General features: G+C 48.9%; 1 protein-coding gene across 1 annotated transcript in view; it reads right to left on the bottom strand.

Moving 5' to 3' along the window:
• LOC149334638 (uncharacterized) overlaps positions 1–19,288 on the bottom strand; it is a 72,619-nt gene that overhangs the window by 39,507 nt on the left and 13,824 nt on the right. Inside the window, exons 3-4 of the mRNA XM_089555276.1 lie at positions 10,406–10,618; positions 4,270–4,541 (exon numbers count right to left, since the gene is read on the bottom strand). Coding sequence (XP_089411402.1) covers positions 4,270–4,541; positions 10,406–10,618 — 485 coding nt within the window. The remainder of the gene's footprint in view (positions 1–4,269; positions 4,542–10,405; positions 10,619–19,288) is intronic.

The following is a 19,288-nucleotide window of genomic DNA, read 5'->3' as shown; positions in this document are numbered from 1 at the left end:
CGGTCTCTGTCGCCGTCGCAAGAGGAGAAAGTTCTTTCACAAGGCGTTGCGAAACGCATGAGCGGCGGCGACGGCCATAAAAGAGGCCGCGCGCCGCGGCGCGCGGCCTCCTCGCCACCGGTTTACCCCTTGTCGCTGCTGTGCGGTCTCCGCCGCCGTCCCAAGAGAAGGTTCTTTCGCAAGGCGTTGCGAGAACGCACGCGTGAGCTGCGGCGGCAGCCATAGAAGAGGCGCAGACATTCGCCATGAAAGGAGGAAAAGAAGACCCAGAAGTGGTAGCGAGGGAGTTGGCTCAAAATCTACACCGCTATTGTGGTGCTCACAGTGCGTTGTGCGCGAAGTGCGACAGCCATGACATCAAACAAAGCATAACTGCAGCTTTTCGCTTGTATATCCAGGCTTAACCAGAGCTAAGCCACTGCCAATTTTTCTTTCCATAGCTCGCTGCGTTGTCCTTAACTTAACCTGAACCCTCTTTGTAAGCCTCCACGTTTCTGCCCCATAGGTGAGTACCGGTAGGATACAGCTGTTGTATACTTTTTTCTTGAGGGATATTGGCATCTGAGCGAACCTGCCATATGCGCTCCACCCCATTCTTACTCTCCTAGTTATTTCACTCTCATGGTTCGCATCAGTGGACCCTACCTGCCTTAAGTACACATATTCCCTTACCATCCCAGTGGCTTGCTGCCAGTTGTGAACTGCGGTTCCCTTGCAAGACTGGTGAAAATTATTTCTGTTTACTGTATATTAATTTTTAGATGCACCGCTATGCTTTGCCAGTCTAAGCCATGTTTACGAATGCATTCATTCTCCATCATCCTGGGTTTAAAGCCCACACCTCAAAAATGCTTCCAGAATGAATGCAGTGGTACTGAAAAAAAAAAGGCTCAGACACAGCTAGTCAAATAATTAGATCCGACTTCACATTAGAACACAAAAAGGGGCAGACTCCAACAGTTCAGAAATGCAGGGGCCGTATTCCAATTTTTGCAATAATAAAAAGCACAGCGGCCACACCTGATGCCACACCTCGTGTGAGACCCGTAGCATCCAAATTAGCGAGCGTGTGACCCCACAGACTTAGATGGGTGTCGACAGAAACCACGCTGGCAGTTCAAATTACGAGGTGTTACTGTACAGGCTGAGGGGAGAAGGGGGTGTTTAAGGCTTTGACGAAATTAAACGAAATATTATTACAATTATAACGCGAACTCAAACTCGAGCTGTGGGCTTTATGTGCGAATATGGCAATGTTTTGGAAATCTTCAGGAAGGTCCATGACAAGAATGCGTGTGGCAAAGCCACCCATGCGTGCCACCTGCATACTGTGAGCATAATCCTCTACCTTTCACTCATGCAAGCCGCGAACTTTCCATTAATGACACAAGGGTGGAAGAAAGTTGGCTTCTTGCATGCAAGCACATGAGCTTGGCGGCCGAGTTCTTTTGAAAGTAGCAAATAAACAAAAAAGAAGGCGCCATACACATACATTGGTTCCGGAAATATTGCAAACTGCATTTTCAAGTAGATAACTTGAGGGGAAAAAAAAAAATAACGGTTAATTAGCGTAGTTAGGGCAAATGCGAATTAGGTGTGCTAACACTGCATGGCCATTGTTTTGCATCGTTTGTCTTAATTTTCCACTGTTTGTCGTGGTTATACCTTGTAGAGCTGTGCATGGGCTCGGGCCAGCCCGAAAGCCCGTACCCGGCCCGGCCCACGGGCTGGGCTTGGGCCTTGCGGAAGTCTATTCACCCGGGCCCGGGCCGGGCTTGGGCCACGGTATATTTGTCTCGGATGGGCCGGCCGGGCTTTGCGATCGCGATTGCTCCTGCGTGGCTCCAGCCACCCTACTGTTGCACGGTTCGAAACTAATCTCCACATGAGTGGTCTCACGAGCCCAAATGACACTGCACAAAGGAAGGTGAGGTGTGTCGAACCGAAGGCACTCGCAAAAGTACCCTCCGCCACGCGTTGACGGGGGCCGGGTGGGAGGGGTGGGGGTCATTATCACATGTACGGGACAACAGGATTCTCGCTCGTGGCAACAACGACGTGTTGTGACCATTATCTTCTTGCTCGCCATGGTTACCTGCGTAGGCGCATAGTTTAGTTGCCGTCACGTGAATGCACGGAGGTCGCGCGACTCGATTCATCACGGAGAGCCGAGCATTTTAAAAACATTGAAATAAACTGATTTTCCTTAAGGGGACAGGGTAAGCTCCATCTTTCCCATGTATTTTGGGGCATATTGTGGTACACTTTTCTCAACAACTAATAAAGATAGCAGCAAGGTAATTATGTCATTTTTTTCAGAATTTTATCTTCTAGCCGCTGTACCAAAATTATTTTAGTATACAAGAAATGAAATTATTAATGATTTTTTTTACTTTCTACACCCTAATTTGGACCAAATTTTGTATATATTTTTATTTTAAAACAAACAATATTATTTCCACGCTGATAATTTTGGTACAGTAAATTGCCACATATATTTACTGTATACAGAGAAAAAATCAGCTTGATATCTATTGTCGTTTAGAAAATAATGGTACCGACGTAACAAAAAATCTTGTTTTGAGAAAACTGAGTTTAAAGTAAACAAAACCTTAAATCCCAAGATTTCGACTTAGCCAACTCATTTTGACCAATTTATTCAGTAGGCACCATCTGCATAGTTATCATCTAGGTCAGCTTGGTGCTTCTTTTCCTGCCGTTTAGCTTCTCGTGCCTGTTTTATCACTTGCTGCGTAGCTCGATCAGCAAAGTAAACTCGACGCCGATCGACTTGCTTCAGCCAGCGGACAGTGTTGTTGCCCGGACTTAGTCCACATTCCTCAAGAACTTTAGTTCTTGCGATGGCGCCATCATTGAAGGTCAGAACAACATCTAATGTAGCAATCTTCATTGTCTGTAGGCCCGCAAAGACATTTTTTTGAGCACACTCTCATACGACGTTGCTGAAGGACTCGTTTGAGTTCTGGATGGTTGCCAGACAGCTTGAATGGTAGCCAGAGAGCTTGGATGGTTGCCGGAGAGCTTTCTCTTGCAGCTAAATTCCGTAACATTTCGTGTTTCTTTAGTTTTTAGTAAAAACGGAAAAAAACACATCGCTGGTAAAGGGGTGTGTCGCTGACCGCTTCGTTTTCAGATAGCTTTTTCTGGTTGATATAAATTGCCCAGGATGAAGTGTGATACATCAAACGATGCAGAAAAGAATGTAATTTCATATTTAGCAAAAAACTAAAAATTGATATTTTTCAGATTTTTTGCTTACCCTGTCCCCTTAAATTATCTCTTTCTGTTTCATCGTCACTTCAATTTCAGTTTTGCAGGTCAGGCCGGGCCCGGGCCGGGCCTTAACTCGGGCCGGGCCCGGGCGGGCTTAGGTTTCTTCAGTGTCGGGCAGGGCTGGAACTCCGTCAGTAGTGTAGGGCTCGGGCCGGGTGCGGGCTGAAATTTGCGGCCCGTGCACAGCTCTAATACCTTGTTATTCGTGACATTGCTACATGATATATCAAGTGGTGTATTAAGTGCACTCTGTTTGCATGCATGGCATGGGTGAAGCACAGTAGGAACGTGAGAATGTCTTTTTACAGCCATTCTGTGCATGCGTGTCAGAAGCGGTCATGGTTACAAAGGCTCTCCTGTGGTCAGTAAAGTAGCCAGGCACAGAGTGAAGCACACCTACCAGAGAAGGACAAACGGCTTTTCCACTGAATTAGAGTGCTACCACGTACAAAATAAAATAAAGTGGTATTATGTATACAAAAACAGCTGTATCTTACCGGTACTCACCTATGGGTTTACTCGGGACCCATGGGGCAGAAACGTGGAGGCTAACAAAGAGGGTTCAGCATAAGGACAACGCAGCGAGCCATGGAAAGAAAAATGATAGGTTGAGAGATTGAAAGCGGGAGGAGTGGGTGAGGGAACAAATGCGGGTCAATGACATCCTGGATGAAATCAAGAGGAAGAAGTGTACTTGGGCAGGGCATGTGATGCGAAGGCAAGATAACCACTGGCCCTTAAAGGGTAACGGAGTAGATTCCAAGAGAGGGCAAGCGTAGCAGGGGGGCGGCAGAAAATTAGGTGGGCGGATGAGATTGAGAAATTTGTGGGGATACGGTGGCCAGAACTAGCAAAGGACAGGGTTAATTGGAGGGGCATGGGAGAGGCCTATTGCCCTGCAGTGGGTGTAGTCAGGCTGATGATGATGATGATGATGTTCCTGCAAATGTGGCTGTACCCCTGCTTGGCCCTCACCCGTGGGCCGGCTTGGCCTCCTCCTCCAGGTCCATTTCGTCGCAGCACTCGGAGGAGCGGCGGTGGCAGATGGACTCGAGGCTGCGCTCGCGGACGCTCCGCTTGCGCTTGCCGCACAGGCTGCTGCTGGCTGGGCCCCCCACCCTGGCTGCAGCCACAGCTGCTGGGGGACCACAGCACGGCTGCTGCTGCTGCTGCTGCTGGGCTCCCCCCACAGACACCACAGCACACCTGGAGCTGCCGGCAGCCTTGGGGCGGGAAGGCAACACTGCCTGCAGGTTGACCATCATCAAACATGACACATAGTGTAGAAAGGTGGATAGTTTCCATTTCTACTCATATGAGTGTGTGAATTACTACCATATCTGTGGTAACGCTCTTCTTCTTCAAGATATTTATCAATGCAGGGCCAATGCGTAAGCCGACACACAGACGCACAAGGTTCTGCCAAAACATGAATTCGTGCCACATCTAAGCCTAGTGGCCAGACAGCCCAAAATTTGTGGTCCCAATGCTGCACTCGCAGGGGATGGAGAATTTTTGAATCATGCTGGAAGAAACAGAGGTGCGCCGACGGTGCGAAGGTGCTGTGACGAGAGAGCGGCCACTCAGTGTGGCCAGAAGCGAGCGCCACTGCTGGGGGGCAGCACGTGTTCAAGGGGCCATCCTCTTCACTGATTTGCTGTGGAGCAGTGGCACAACACGTGCAGAGAATATGCAACCCCAGCCAGCATCCCTAACCTTTTCCTTGATGCATTCTGAGCAAGGAGAGGCTTCCATATTGGAGATGCCACCAGTGGTTTCTCGCTCTGCCCGGCCAATCAGAGATCAGCTTCACGGCACTCATGCCTGAGACCGGCAGCTCAGCTTACAGGTGTACAACTCTGGGCAGGACCATCTAGCGTTCGCTTCCACTGTGACTGCAGATACGTTTTAATACACTGTCCTGAATTGTTCCTGCATTTATCTACTGCAAAAAAGGCACCATTTTATTTTGTGTCAATATGGGCAAGTGAGTGCTTGTAACCAGCTGCAATAGTGGCATCCTGCAAGGAGTAAGTACAGTGAAAGCTTGGTAATTTGAACCATGATAATTCAAATTTTCAGACAATTCGAACTACACCACTTGGTCCGGCCAAGCTCCATAGAGATCTAGTGTATAACAAAGCCCGTTAATTCAAAAGCGAGTCTGTACCGCAACGAATAATTCGAACTACATGCTGGAAAAAAAAAAAAAGCACCTCGGCATAGATGCAGCGCACGTCCTAAACGGGGACAGAAGATGGAACCAGATAAAATCGTGGATGAGTGGGTATAAAGCTTAAATGGCGCCATCACCGGCGCAGCAGCTGGCGGTGCCGGAGGGTAGGGGTTGGCAGCCGCGGTGGTGGCTGCCTAGCCTCTTTTCTGCGCAAGCTCCGAGAACTAAATACTTGTTAATGCGAGCCCTGTTAATTCAGTCATATGGATAAGTTCTGTCAGCGCGGTCCCAGCCAACACCCATGAAAGGCTATGACTTCGGACGGGGGCTACAAATTACGTGCAAAAAACTTCTTTTTCTTTGCGAGTGTCGTCCATCCTTCCATCCATCGGCCGCCAACAGAATGGAAGCACGCGGTCAGTTGCGATCATGACGCTGGCTTTTAGAATCGTTCACTGCAAAAGGCGTTTGCTGCTATCGCGCGTTCCGATGATTGAGTGGCAGTAGACGCCGTCCACCCCAATCGCCCGTGGCACAATAAGGCGAACGTACTGAAAATGAGGCTTGCACAGCCTGACAAGCGCTGGCACTCAGCCAAGTTCGCTTCCCCCCTTCCACTAGAGCTAATGTCTCAAGGCACCGTAGTGTTATCGCCGCACAGCATCTTGGCGCACTGCTAGGAAATGCGTCAAGGACCGTGACGGTGCAAGACGGAGGGAAGCGTTAACAACTGACGCTTTTTTTTTTTCAAATTCTAAGGCAAAAATCCGGGGGGGGGGGGGGGGGGGTTCATTATGCGAGTAAACACGGTACATATACCGTAATGCAAATGGTTCCTCTAAGTTTTTTCGAGGCCATTCAATAATTCGAACATCGGATAATTCGAACTTTTTTCCCGGTCCCTTGAAGTTCGGATAAACGAGCTTTTACTGTATGTTGCTTTTCAGTGCTTCCAAAAACAGAACTCGTCTCGAAGAGTGGCGAAAGGCCATTCCGCTTAGTGACCGTGCTCTCCTGACAATGAGAGAGAAAACCATTTCAACAGTGGTTATGCGAGCCAAAGCAGATTCTCAAAAACGTGCTGCAAAGCCTGACGCATACAACCTCACAACCACCACGCTGAAAGGCTCGCATCCGACTGAACTTACAAGTGCTGAGCATAAAGCGGATCTGACAGCGCATCTTCTAAATTAATATGTTGCAGTGAGGACGTGACCATTCAGCAAACAAAAAAGATCTGTCAGCAGCAACCCGCGCAATTGAGAAAGCTCTCGAAGCTGGCAGCTGAGGTGTCAAATGTGAAAGATGAACCACCTTCAAACCACCTAGCTTCAGTGATCAAAGAAGGGCCCATCTTGTGCGGTTTGTAAGCGGCTTCAAATTTCCAGCGGCGCGCGGTAATGCAAAGACTCCATTATGCTCATCCCAAAAGAAGCCGCGCAGCACGTCCGCTGTCAACAAGTAGCCGTTGTTCCGCACTTCCATCACATAGCAGAGCAGCAGCTCTTCTTCCATTTTGGGAAACTCGCACGGCTTGCCTTGGAAAGCCGGCTTTTTGCAGCTTGTGTTAATGCATCCTTCTGGTTGCACTATCATCAGACGCATTCCTCGGCCACGTAGAATTTCCTGCCCGCCACATGCTTGCGTATTCGAGAGCTAACTCCCAGCTGTGTAGCTATTAAAGGGACACTGAGGAGAAATTGAAGTTGGCTTGTATTGGCAGAATATCAGCTCCTGATTACAAAAACCCCACTCATACTGACAACAAAGCTCTTGGGACGTAGAAAAGAGCAAGAACCAAAATACAGGTATCGCCGCCACAGGCCAAACTCGCAAGTACAAGCGTGACGACATCATAGGACAAAACAGTGTTGCTACCAATGGTTCTAGCAACACTAGGACACGAGAAGCCACAAATCACTGAGGCGAAGCCAATGCATGCGCAAATCTCCTTGACGTCGCCAGATGGCGCCACGTACCCGGCAGCAACGCGCGTGCCTGCAGCATCAGGACCAATCAGTGCCTGCTCACCGGCGGTAGGTGGGCTCCCGGTATTTCGCTAACGGTAACAAGGTACACGGTATGCTAAAGGTGTCAAGTTGCAAGAACTTCGTTGACGACTTCGAGAGTGGGATCCATCGTAACACTGGCAAAATGACGGTGCAAACGTAAACGAAACGACGGTAGTGACGGCGGCGATAGCCGACAGATGCCCTCAACGTGCGGCCGGCGGTAGCTTTCTTTTCGGCTGCTACCAGGCTGCACTGCTGGCCGCCAGAAATCACGGAGTCTGGGTTACGTCATGTGCACGTCATGTTTCACGTCACTTAGTCCTGTGTTGTCATAAGAGAATCCCAAGTTTGAATCAGAGCGGCACGAAAAACTTTTTCAACTTCGAATCCAAATTTCTTAGAAATAAATGCATCTTTCGCTGCCAGCCAATGGGCAACAAAGCCGTGAAATGCCGAACTATTAGATTTTGCTTTAAAAAAAATATTAATAGAGCTCTCTTCACTGTCCCTTTAAGGCGCTTGCCCATCGTGCTAAAACTGCAAAGCTCCGTGACAGCACGCGAAAGCCACAGCCACCACAACTTCGGCGAGCACGCTAACACGCCACAAAAACAACAAAAGGCTGGAGCTGGCGATGCTGATGTCGATGTGGATAGCGGGAGGTCGCGGCGGAGAAAAAAGTTTACGATGATGAGCGCAGCCTCGGGCGCTATCCATGGACGGCACTTGAAAGCTTCTGTGTGCGTGCGTAGCCTTCGCGATGAAGTGCTCCGCGATCAAGCGCACTTTTGCTCACAGCCGGAGCTGATCGCGGAGGCCACGGCGTGTGCATTTAGAAGGCTATTCTCACCTGGGTTGTGGAAAGTTCGGGTGCGGCCCTTACACGGATCTATTTTTTTTAAAACATTTCCTTTGGGAAAACGGGGTGCGGCCCATACACGAGTGCGGCCCTTACACGTGTTTATATGGTATACTGTATACAGAGTATACAGGGCAATTTTTTTTTTTTAACATTCAGATTTTTGCATTGAGTGGAACAGACAACGACACGTCGTGTGTCACATGCTGGGCAAAAGTAAGCCCCAGCGTTTATTCAGCCCTGGTTTTATACACGATATGAACAGGCGGGTAACGCCCTTATCACATGGGGGCATATCTTGCCATGAACACAGAGCGCGCTACATGCTGAGCAGATTAGATACAGATTACGATACAATTTTTATTGGAAAAAAAACGTGAGAGATACGTCAGCAAAGTTTGTTTAACTGCATTGTACAGCAAGGCAGACAGTACGTGAACGTAAGAAGTTGGGCTAGTTGGTACGCATTCATGGTTAATGAGCTCAAAACAGAACAAGACACAGAGAAGATGGCCGTCAATACTCAAGGTGACCCCTGTTTTTAAATTTTCTTAATGGAGAACAGGGCTTGAAATATCGGATGTGAAAAATATGCATTTGAAAGCTTGTTCAGTTGGCTTTCCTGCATCACTTACTGACAGAAAGGTGGCGCTGCATGTGGCAATGTCGCCGAAATCAAGTTAACTTCTTCTGCAACGTCAAATGGACACAAGCAATATCGGTATTTGATGCATAGTGCAACAGACACCATTTTGTTAATATGCATTCCAGTAAAGTCGCTTCAAATAGATTTCAAACGCATACTTTTCATGTTCAATATTTTGAACTGCATTGCCTACAAAAAAATTTAAAAACAGGGGTAACCTTTCATGTTGATGGCCATCAATTTCAAAATATAACCTTGTCCCCTAAAATAAACAACAACAAAGTTTATTAGCTAATTAGTCATTTAATTATTGATCCATATCACATATGCTATGTCCGCCTTGCTCTACAATCCAGATGGAGAGACTACTCTGTTGTATCCATCACAGTTTTTAAAATAAAAATATATAAACGTTAAATATAAACCACCCTGCATAGTGCCATTGGGGGTGGAAGCTAAGTATGCAACACATCATGGAAAGACCAAACCAAAAACCACGTGCTTCGTGTTGTGACAATGTTTGAAGTGGATGATTGGCCATCATTTTCACCAAGTGTGATATGTGGGAAAGCCCACTTGCGGAACTCTGCATGAGACCCAAGCCTGTCCGAATGACTGGTGCATGGTTCTGGCACAGCTGGATTTACAAAACTAGGCGGTATTCAGCCGAATATTCAGATGTGTTCTAATGCTACCCAAAAAATCTTGATTCAAATGCGAAACACGCTAAAACTGAATTGGAAATTCCTAATACTGGAGGACCCCTAGGTGGAGATTACCAAGACGTTCGACTGGGCTATAGTGTGTAAAGATTCATGGTGACAACACAGTGCGAAAGACGAGGAACCAGAGTAAGACACAGGACAGGCACTGACTCGCAACTAAAGGCTTTATTTGCTAAAACCTTCTCATATGAACGAAACAGGCAGACACCACAAAACACACACAAAAACCAAAACTAAAAACACCCTTAAAAATGCGCACGACATTCAAGTGGTCTGAAGAAAATCCATCTCCTTATCATTTAAGGAAACTGATGGTTTTCTGGCGCAATTTTTGCTCTGTTTCATCCCGCACGAATGCTGTACAAGCACAATGATCAGACTACACGGGAAGTGGTTGAGGCTTTCCACACTGAAAATGACAAGCAAAACTGCGTCAGAAAACCATCAGTTTCCTTAATTGATAAGGAGATGGATTTTCTTCAGACCGCTTGAATGTCGTGCGCATTTTCAAGGGTGTTTTTAGTTTTGTTTTTGTCTGTTTTGTGGTGTCTGCCTGTTTCCTTCCGTATGCGAAGGTTTTAGCAAACAAAGCCTTCAGATGCGAGTCAGCACCTGTCCTGCGTCTTCCTCACTCTGGTTCCTCATCTTTTTGTGCTGTGCTGTCACCATGAATCTGGGTGCAGAGGTGCTCACCTTGTCCAAATCTGGCAGCCCCTGGGAGGAGTCGGCCGAAGGGGGGTCGACTGCCATGCGCTTGAGCTTGCGCTTACGCCGCTGGGGCCGGGCGGAGGCCGGGGGGAGGCAGTTTTCGTTGAGCGAGTCCGACTCAGCCGCATTGGCCTGCCGGTGTCGCCAGGCACACAGGCGCTGGAGCAGGTCATCCGAGTCACTCTGGGGGGCATCCAGCTGCACAATTTATTCACGCATTAGATGGATCATCTCCATGAAAACCTGGTGTCACCCAACAAGGGGCAGCACTAGAAAACTTGCGATTGGTCGCAACGGTTGTGGAGACGCGCTTACTCGTCCCCTGTGGTTCGCTTCCCCACAATGCACCCTCAACTCGTCCCCAGTGGTTAGCTTCCCCGCAATGCACTCTCCTTAGCGTGTTACTTTAACTAACAGGGGAGGGCGCTGGAGTCGCAGCGACACGAGCGCCATGGATGGCGTGTTTGCTGCGCGCGTGCAGGGGAGAGACGGTCCTCTTCTGCTCGGCAACCAGGGAAACACGCTGACGTTCACGCGCAAGGCTCCGCTCTCCGCCGGCGGGCGACCTCATGGTGGTAACATGCTCCCGCCACCCCGTCCCATCCGGCCTCGGAGTTTTCCTTTGGCCTACCGTGGGCGAACATTCCCTCGTAGCCGTGCTGGTGAGTCGGACGTCCTCGATTCCTCATAGTGTATTTTGTTGCTAGCTGGCGTTATTGTTGTTGTAGCAATAAATGCCTTGTTTGTGTCAGCCAGTGTGTCGTTCCTTTGTTCCCGTAGAGCAAGGCCCACCGTGGTCGGCGTGCGCTCGGTAGCGTACACGACCACGGGGTGGGGTTCGCGCGGTTTTGAACTCGATCAGCCGCGGTTAAACGTGGAGAACATATTTATCTCCTCAATTAAAACCCCACACGGTGTTGACCAGTCAGTACTAGTGCCCACAACTGCACCAACTGTGAAGGAATAGGATATTATAGAAATAGAATTGAATGGAATTGCAACAGAATTAATGTAGAATCGGAGTAGAATGGGAATGCCTTCACATTACTCACACATAAGTTCCTTAAGTGCCCTGAGCAAATTTGGCACGTTCCTGCAGTATGCGAAGGCAGTACTGTAGAAGGCAATGAAAAAAGCATCTGACACTTTGTTAAAAGGAAAAATAAAATGATAAAATTGACACGAAAAACACGCGCAAGAGGCCATCTGAATGCCATGCCATACGTCAGGTGTGAAGGTGTGGAACCATCCTCGGTGAAACATCCAAAAATGCCAGCGGGCAATCTTTTCTAAACACTTATGGTGAGTGGAAAAACAAGCTTGTCTACAGAACTCTCGGCAACAAACTGTGGGGAGAGGATCTTCGCATACGTAAAGGCCTTCCTGTCTAACAGAACAGCAACAATCGGCATCAACAACATTAGGTCAGAAAAGACGACGACGCCAAACAGAGGGACGCCACAAGGATCCATCATCTCACCTTTGCTCTTTAACATAGCAATGATTGGATTAACTAGGAGACTGAAAAACATCAAAGATGTAGAACATTCAACTTATGCGGACGACATCACAGTGTGGACGACAAAAGGATCGACGGGAAACAAGCAAGAAATATTGCAAAGAGCGGCGGATGAGATCGGTCAATTTGCTTTATTTAGCGGGATGCAGTGCTCCCCAGAAAAATCAGAATTTATTAGACTTCACAAAAATAAAGAGGACAGGGGAACGATAGAATTAGAGATAGATGGACAACCCGTAAGGAGGACAAATAAGCTTCGCATCTTGGGAATGTGGCTGCAGGAGAAAGGCAAACGGGACCATACCATCCAGCTCTTGGAACACTCCACGAAACAGATATGCAGGATGTTAAGCCGGATTACGAACAAGAGAAAAGGGGTGAAGGAGCGAGATGCGTTACGGATCACTTCTGCGCTCATCATACCGAAGATGACGTACGCGCTTCCGTACCTACAACCTAACAAAGGGGAAAAGAACAAAATGGAAACATGCATCAGAAGGGCGTATAAGCAAGCTTTAGGCGTCATGACCTGCGCCTCGACAGAGAAGCTGATGAACATGGGGGTGTACGGCACCTATGAGGAGCACAGCGAAACCATGCTCAGATTTCAAATGGAAAGACTTAAAAGAACAGCCGCTGGCCGCGCACTACTGATCAAGCTAGGATACCCGGCAGAAGACGAGGGCGAAGACAAGACAGACATTGACAGCCAAATTAGGAGCACTTTCTTGGTTAAACCAGTGCCCAGAAACATGGACCCCAAGAACCACGAAGGAAGACGGGCGGCGAGATCACTGGAGTTGGACAGGTTCCTAAAGAAGAAACAGATGGTTCTGTATGTTGACGCGTCCAAGTACAGAACGAAGGAAAACGCTAGGGCGGTAGCAGTAGTGAACGGCAATGGGAATATAGTTACTGGTGCATCAGTGCGCACAAGGACAACACAAGCAGCGGAAGAGATCGCCATAGCTCTAGCCCTAACTGAAGCCAATCGGCAGGGACTGAGTTACTGGATAGCGACGGATTCTCAGGCTGCAGCAAGGGCATACAGAGATGGAAGGATCGGCCGAAAAGCCGCGAGTATCCTCTTCGAACAAAAACAACACAGACATGGATCAAACAACACAAGCATTCAACACACCATCATTTGGGTCCCTGACACTGGGGTTGAGGGAAATCTCATGGCAGACACCGTTGTCCGAGGGTTCACGAACCGGAGGGCGGGTTTGCCGGTCGAACCCTTCAGCACGCCAGAATCTTACGGGGAGGCAATGAAGGCGTTGTTGGGAGCGCGCAAGAAGTACTCGGCTCCGGCGGATATCCTCGACAGAGAGCAGGCCACCACGCTCAGACGACTACAAACAGACACCTACCCAAGCAGAGCCATGTATCACAAAATGTGGCCGAACAGATACGCGAAAGAGTGCGTGTGGTGTGGGGGCTACGCCACAACGTACCACGCCACCTGGGGCTGCGAAAAAAGCCCTTTACTACCAAAGGTAAATAGCCCTAGTCTAGAGCAGTGGGAGGCCCTCCTGGCTGACTCCGACCCGAGCACACAGCTTATGCTGGTGACGAGGGCCAAGGCAGCGGCGGAGGCCAGCGGGATCCTGGACTAGGGAAGACCGACCACTGAAGCTCCACATCTATCTATCCCCATCCCCCTACTCCCTAACTCTTCCTTTGAAAAAAAAAATATAAAAAAAAAATGTTTTCACTACTACTACTACAATTGAACCCAGTTATAACAAACAGCACAATCCAGCAGAATTTTTTCGATATATATAAAGCAATTTGGTATACAAAAACCCACCTGTAGTGAATTTCATTACCAAGTTCATTATGTACGAGATGTGAACACCCGAGCGAAACCGATGGCTTGCGGACGCGACAGTCATCTGTGGTCGCTCGCACTAGTGCTTTCTCTTAACAGCAGATTTGTTTTTTAATCTTCAAAACTACTGAGTGTGCTCCTGGCAATGTGAAGTATGCTGCAACATTGAATTCCTTTGCGCTGCAGTTGACGTGCAGAATGATTATCACCGTTGGGAAGCGGCAGGGTCTGCTGCAGCTTCATCATCATCTTGGCCACATGACACACACTCCCTGGGTGTGTGGAAAACAGCATGTACAGAATCAGCAGCAACATATGAATGGCTGGAATCGTAAGAGCATCTGTAAGGCTAAAGTGCACAATGTGAAGAAAGCATGGAGGATTGAAAAAAAAAAAAAAGCAAATTGTGGTGTGAAAGCAAAGAACTTTTCGCATTAGAAAGATGGGATGATGCGCACGATGTGGGGATTGAGCTTCTTGGGCTACCCGAGTGAGCGCCCGCTTCTGCCGTTTCGCCAGTTAGAGAGACCCCACCGTGGGGTGTCCGCGAGCGGAATGTAGGCAGCCGCGCTGCTTGTCCTCCCTTGCAAGGGAAGCTCTTCCGAGAACCGCAGTAAATCACCCTCCCTTCCGTTCTTCCCGCTTCGACCTCGCGTCCCCATTGGGTCACCCCGAGTGACAGTTGGGGGCGTTGTTTCGGCGAGAGGTCCCGAGCGGGAAATGAGCGGGGAGATCACCACTGACTCGGGCAGCAGAAAGGTGCGTAGAGTTTGGCTCCCGGGTGCCTCGGCCTTTGCCGGGGGCCCAAGAACGCGGGTGCTTTAACGTGCGCATCTAGTATGTATGCTTGAGTCCAGGCCCGAGCCTCCGGAGTCGTGTAGCCTGCCTGTGCGGCGCCGACGCGCTCCGGATTCGGGAGGGCCTGATTTTGCTGGTTCTCCGTCATCGCCGGGCCATTGCCGGTGACGACGCGCGATGAGCCATCGATGTGCGACCTGCGTCGTCAAGATGTGCTCCGCGTATACCCCATCCTTCCTCGTGTTGCGCTGCGCGCCATTTAACCCTTTGGTTGGCCACGCGGCATGCGATCGCCCTTAGCTGTGCTGTCCCGCGTGTATGTAGTCTTTGCCTTGCGCGCGCGGCTCCGCGGGCCCGCTTTCGGGTGCTGCGGCGGGGCTATGGGTTGCACCGAGGTCTGGGGATTAGTGCAGTGTTATGTAATGCAGCTTTCTGTGTAATAAACACTTGTGCTCTCAAATAACTGCGCCTTCCTTCCTTCCGAGCGAGAGCGCAGGCGCGCACCAAACGCTGGCAGTGCCCTCAGCTTGCTCTGGCCCGAACCCGCGATATGTGGGCGAAGTGCTACCTAATTAGCACACCGTCACTGGATGGGTGCTGACGATCCCACAACATGGAACAATCACAAGAAAGAAGACGGGACGGGCGCAGACTAGTAAACTGAGGTTTATTCAAGGAATCGACATTTATACGTAAGAATGTCAACACTGGCAACAAAGGGTATCAAAGGCAGATAGGGCGGATAAAAAATGAGCTGAAGGATTTCGTAGATGCCAAATCCACCAGCTTTTCTCCTTATATATCTCATCAGATGAATCTAAAGTATGTATAGCCAGTTTGCACTAATTTTGAGTTCGTTGATTTCGAGGCTCTTACCGTGAATTCTTATCTTTTTGCCGCGACAGTAAGCTGAAGTAGGTGCAGTGAAAACATTTTGCGCTAAGTGAATTTTGCATTTTTATTTAATATATCAGTGTCACACAGAACAGTAAACAACATAATAATAACAACATCTACGATGAGAATTTTTTTTTTGTCTGAACCCATTTGAACTGGTTCGGAGCTGACCAAACCGGTTCGAACCGCAATGGAATATCACTCTGGAGCCAAACTCGAAACTGAACCTGAAAGGCGTGAACCCGAACCCAAACCGAACCCTAAAAAATTCCGGTTCGACACCCTGGCAGCCACTGGCCCCGCAGATCTTGGCACGCTGCCAAGTTCCTGAGCGAGCCATTGCAGCCTGTGCGCTTGGCAAAACTACCGAAACAGCCGTGGCGGCTACTTGAAGCACTGCCAAGACTGCCAGTGGTGCCGCCTTGTTGACCACTGCTTAGAGGAATGGGCCCAGAGCAATGCTCAGGAGCGCATGGTGCCGGAGATGTTGCACTGCTTTTCCTGCTACAAATTTTTCCTTCTCCCTTGACAGGGACCAGTGCCAGTTCTGGTTCTACCCGGTTCGTCCTCTTTCCTGAAGTGCGACAGAGCTGAAATGCATAGTTGGTCCTATGCCGAATAGGCAGCTGTGGGCAGGTGCCGAATAGGAGGACTGCACTGCAAGGCGCGGAGTTCAAGCAGGGCACCCTCGACCGGCCTCAGGAACAGTGTGACCGTACACAGCTGTCTGGACTCAGCACCACCAACGCGGCGAGCACACTGTCGCGCTTGGGTGCGGATCAGTGGCGCTTGCTCAAGAGTTCGATACATCCAATGTGCAGTCCGTCGTAGCAAACATATTCCACACAAATACTGAAGAAACAACTTCAGGTGTTCAACATCAACCACAAACAAGTTCTACCCAGGTTCGGTTAAGCTTAAGTTAACGACAACGCACCGAGCTATGGAAAGAAAAATGATAGGTTAACTCTTTCGCTACCGCGGAAAAATGCACGATTTGGAGCGTACTAAAAGAATTTTTTTTTTCTCAAGAACTAATACACCCAGCACATATTGCAATGCATGAAACTGTAGCTTATTAGTTACACTTCTGAATGAAACAAACACCAGAGTTGTGTGTGCAAAAGTAAATGAACATTTATTTGTGAAATTTGCTAAAAACACAAAAAAAGTAAATAGCAAAAACAAAAATTACCGGCTGCACTAAGCCCGAACTTGATTAGAGGAAAACTGGAATATACAAACTGTTGCACATGTTTATAGCTGTCATTATTCACAGTTTCAGTTATGAGAAAAATTTACTGCACTTTCCATGGCTTGTCAAGTCAGGGGTCATGACTGTGGTGCCACTGTGAAGAGCAATAAGGGATGGAGATGTGAAGCAGAGGTAGACTGACAAGTGCTTCACATAAGGTATTATCTTTGTTCCTCCCTTGTTCTCTGATAGCCCAGTTTGCAGTTTCTTCTTTTTTTCATTCTCTTCGGTTGGTGTTGAATGGATTCTATGGGAGGATTGGGGGCGTGGACTTCTTTTCCCTCATCATCCCCGAAGATTTCTTGAATGAGCTGCTCCCTGAAAGCCAGCTGATAAAATTTGGCATTTTAGGCAAGCTCTAAAACATCAGGATCGATGAAATAAGTTTTATCGATGTGGTTCGAAAGCCCGGACACTTTTCAAGTGTTGCCAATAGAAGCTGCCGCCACTGAATCATCCGGGTCCGTTACGTGCAAAAAAAAAAAAAAAAAACAAAAACAAAAAAAGCGAAAAACCAATTTTGAGAAATGATTTTTGATCGCAGAGGGCCAGAATAGATTATTCTGGTATTTCAGTAGAGATACAGTCGTGGCAGGTCAACAATTCCAATGTATATGATGATTCCAATGAACATCAGAATCTCCAACAGATTCACGTCTTCCCATAAGCCGTCACGCCGAATTTGCTGAAAATCTTCATCCATGCATACTTATTAGTGTTTCCACACACGATCTTCATCATTTCCGCCGTGAAGAGCATCAAAAAAAAGTCGAGAACTCGAGCGAATCTCCGAGCACCGCTCCGCAGCGATGTGCCGATATGGTCTTGGTTGAAAAACGCGACGCGACCTTGAGCATTTGGCAAACTGTCTTCGCCATACGTTGTCAAGACCCTGAAGCACAAAAATAAACCACTGTCATCAATTACAAACCGTATGCACCGCAGAAAACACACAGCGAACGAAAACAGAACTTACATGCAAGTACGCGCTGACGTTCCAGGCTCCCGAGGCGAAGTCTCGCTGCCGAAACCGAAATCCAACGTTTGTACATTGTTGCCCGACTAATAACCGCTGCTTTCGTCGCAAAAAACCAAACCGAAACCGGCCGACGTGCTCGGTGTCAACTTTCGCTTCCGAGGAGCGCGCGGCGATGCGGACGCCATTTTCTCCGGCTGACACTGCTGCGGCCGTTCAAAGTTTTATTTTTCACGGCGCCCCCTCATGTCAAAACACTGAAACCAAGGCTGCAATCGAAAGAGCAGTTGTTGAGCTCGCTAACTAGATGGCGGAGCACGTCCACAACGCTCCAAAATTAGCTTTTTTGCACGGGCGATTTGAATCGATCATATGCGAACGATCGCCTATGGCGCGGTAGCGAAAGAGTTAAGAGATCAGAAGCGGGTGGAGTGGGTGATGGAACAAACGCGCATTAATGATGTTGTGTCTTCCTTTTTTTTTCTTCTTGGGGAACGGGGCGTGTGCGTCTTCCAAGAACGCCGCCATTTACAAGTGCCTGCGTTTCTCGTCACCCGTGTGCCCTCCTTCACGTTTGTGTGTGTGTGTGTGTGTTTTTCCCTACGCCCGTGTGCACGACGGAGGGCCAAAGGGGACCGGGACAGTGCAGGGACGCTCCCTGTTTTGAGCGCTGTTGGCCGGCCCGGGATCGGGTTTCACCGACGGCGCCTGCGAGGCGGGTTTGGGCGCGAAACGGCCTGGCCAGGAAAGAACAGCCGGGCCCGCTCGGCAAGACAGTGGCCTCATCGACGGCAAGGAAGAAAGACGTTTGTGTTGTGTGTTCTGTCCGACCACTCCTTTCTGTATATGTCCGTAAAGTTAATTACAGGTTTCCTTGTTTGTTTGCCAAAGAATTCGTCTCCGAGTCTTCACTGGCATCAATATTCACCGTCGCAACATTCGAGTCCTCTCACATTTCACAACAAATGACATCCTAGTCGAAATCAAGGGGAAGAAGTGGGCTTGGGCAGGGCATGTAACACGAATGCATCTAAGATAACTGCTGGTCCTCAAGGGTAACGGAGTGGATACCAAGAGAAGGCAAACATAGCAGGGGGCGGCACAAGGTTAGGTGGGCGGATGAGATTAAGCAGTTTGCCGGGATACGGTGGCCGCAGCTGCCAAAAGACAGGGTTAACTGGAGAGACATGGGAGGGTCCTTTGCCCTGCAGTGGTCGTAGTCAGGCTCATGACAATGATGATGACCCAAGCTCGCTATGATCGGGTTCGACCGTATCTGCCCGACATCCAAACTCGCAGAGTTTCTGCTTATTGTTGAATCGCCTGAACAAAAAATGCTCTCTGGTAACACTGAGCCTTTGAGAGGAGGTGCAGTGCAACCTTCCTTATCTGCAGAGCTCTCAGCCCATATGTAAGGGAAGCCACTGGAAGCCGTCCTGGAGAGATTAAGGCGCAAACATAACAGTGACAGTGGGTGGTATGTTGGCCAGACTGGGAGCTGTCTAAACGAACGCCTGAGGGAGCACCATAATTCTTTGGACAAGGCAGCCGGTTCGAATTTGGCGCTTCACTGCAGGCAACCTGAGCAC

Source organism: Amblyomma mixtum, chromosome 8, assembly GCF_055824585.1.
Source record: "Amblyomma mixtum isolate Tamu chromosome 8, ASM5582458v1, whole genome shotgun sequence".
Lineage (NCBI taxonomy): Eukaryota > Metazoa > Arthropoda > Arachnida > Ixodida > Ixodidae > Amblyomma > Amblyomma mixtum.
Note: the sequence above shows the minus strand (reverse complement) of the source record. Positions and strands in the feature narration are given on the sequence as shown.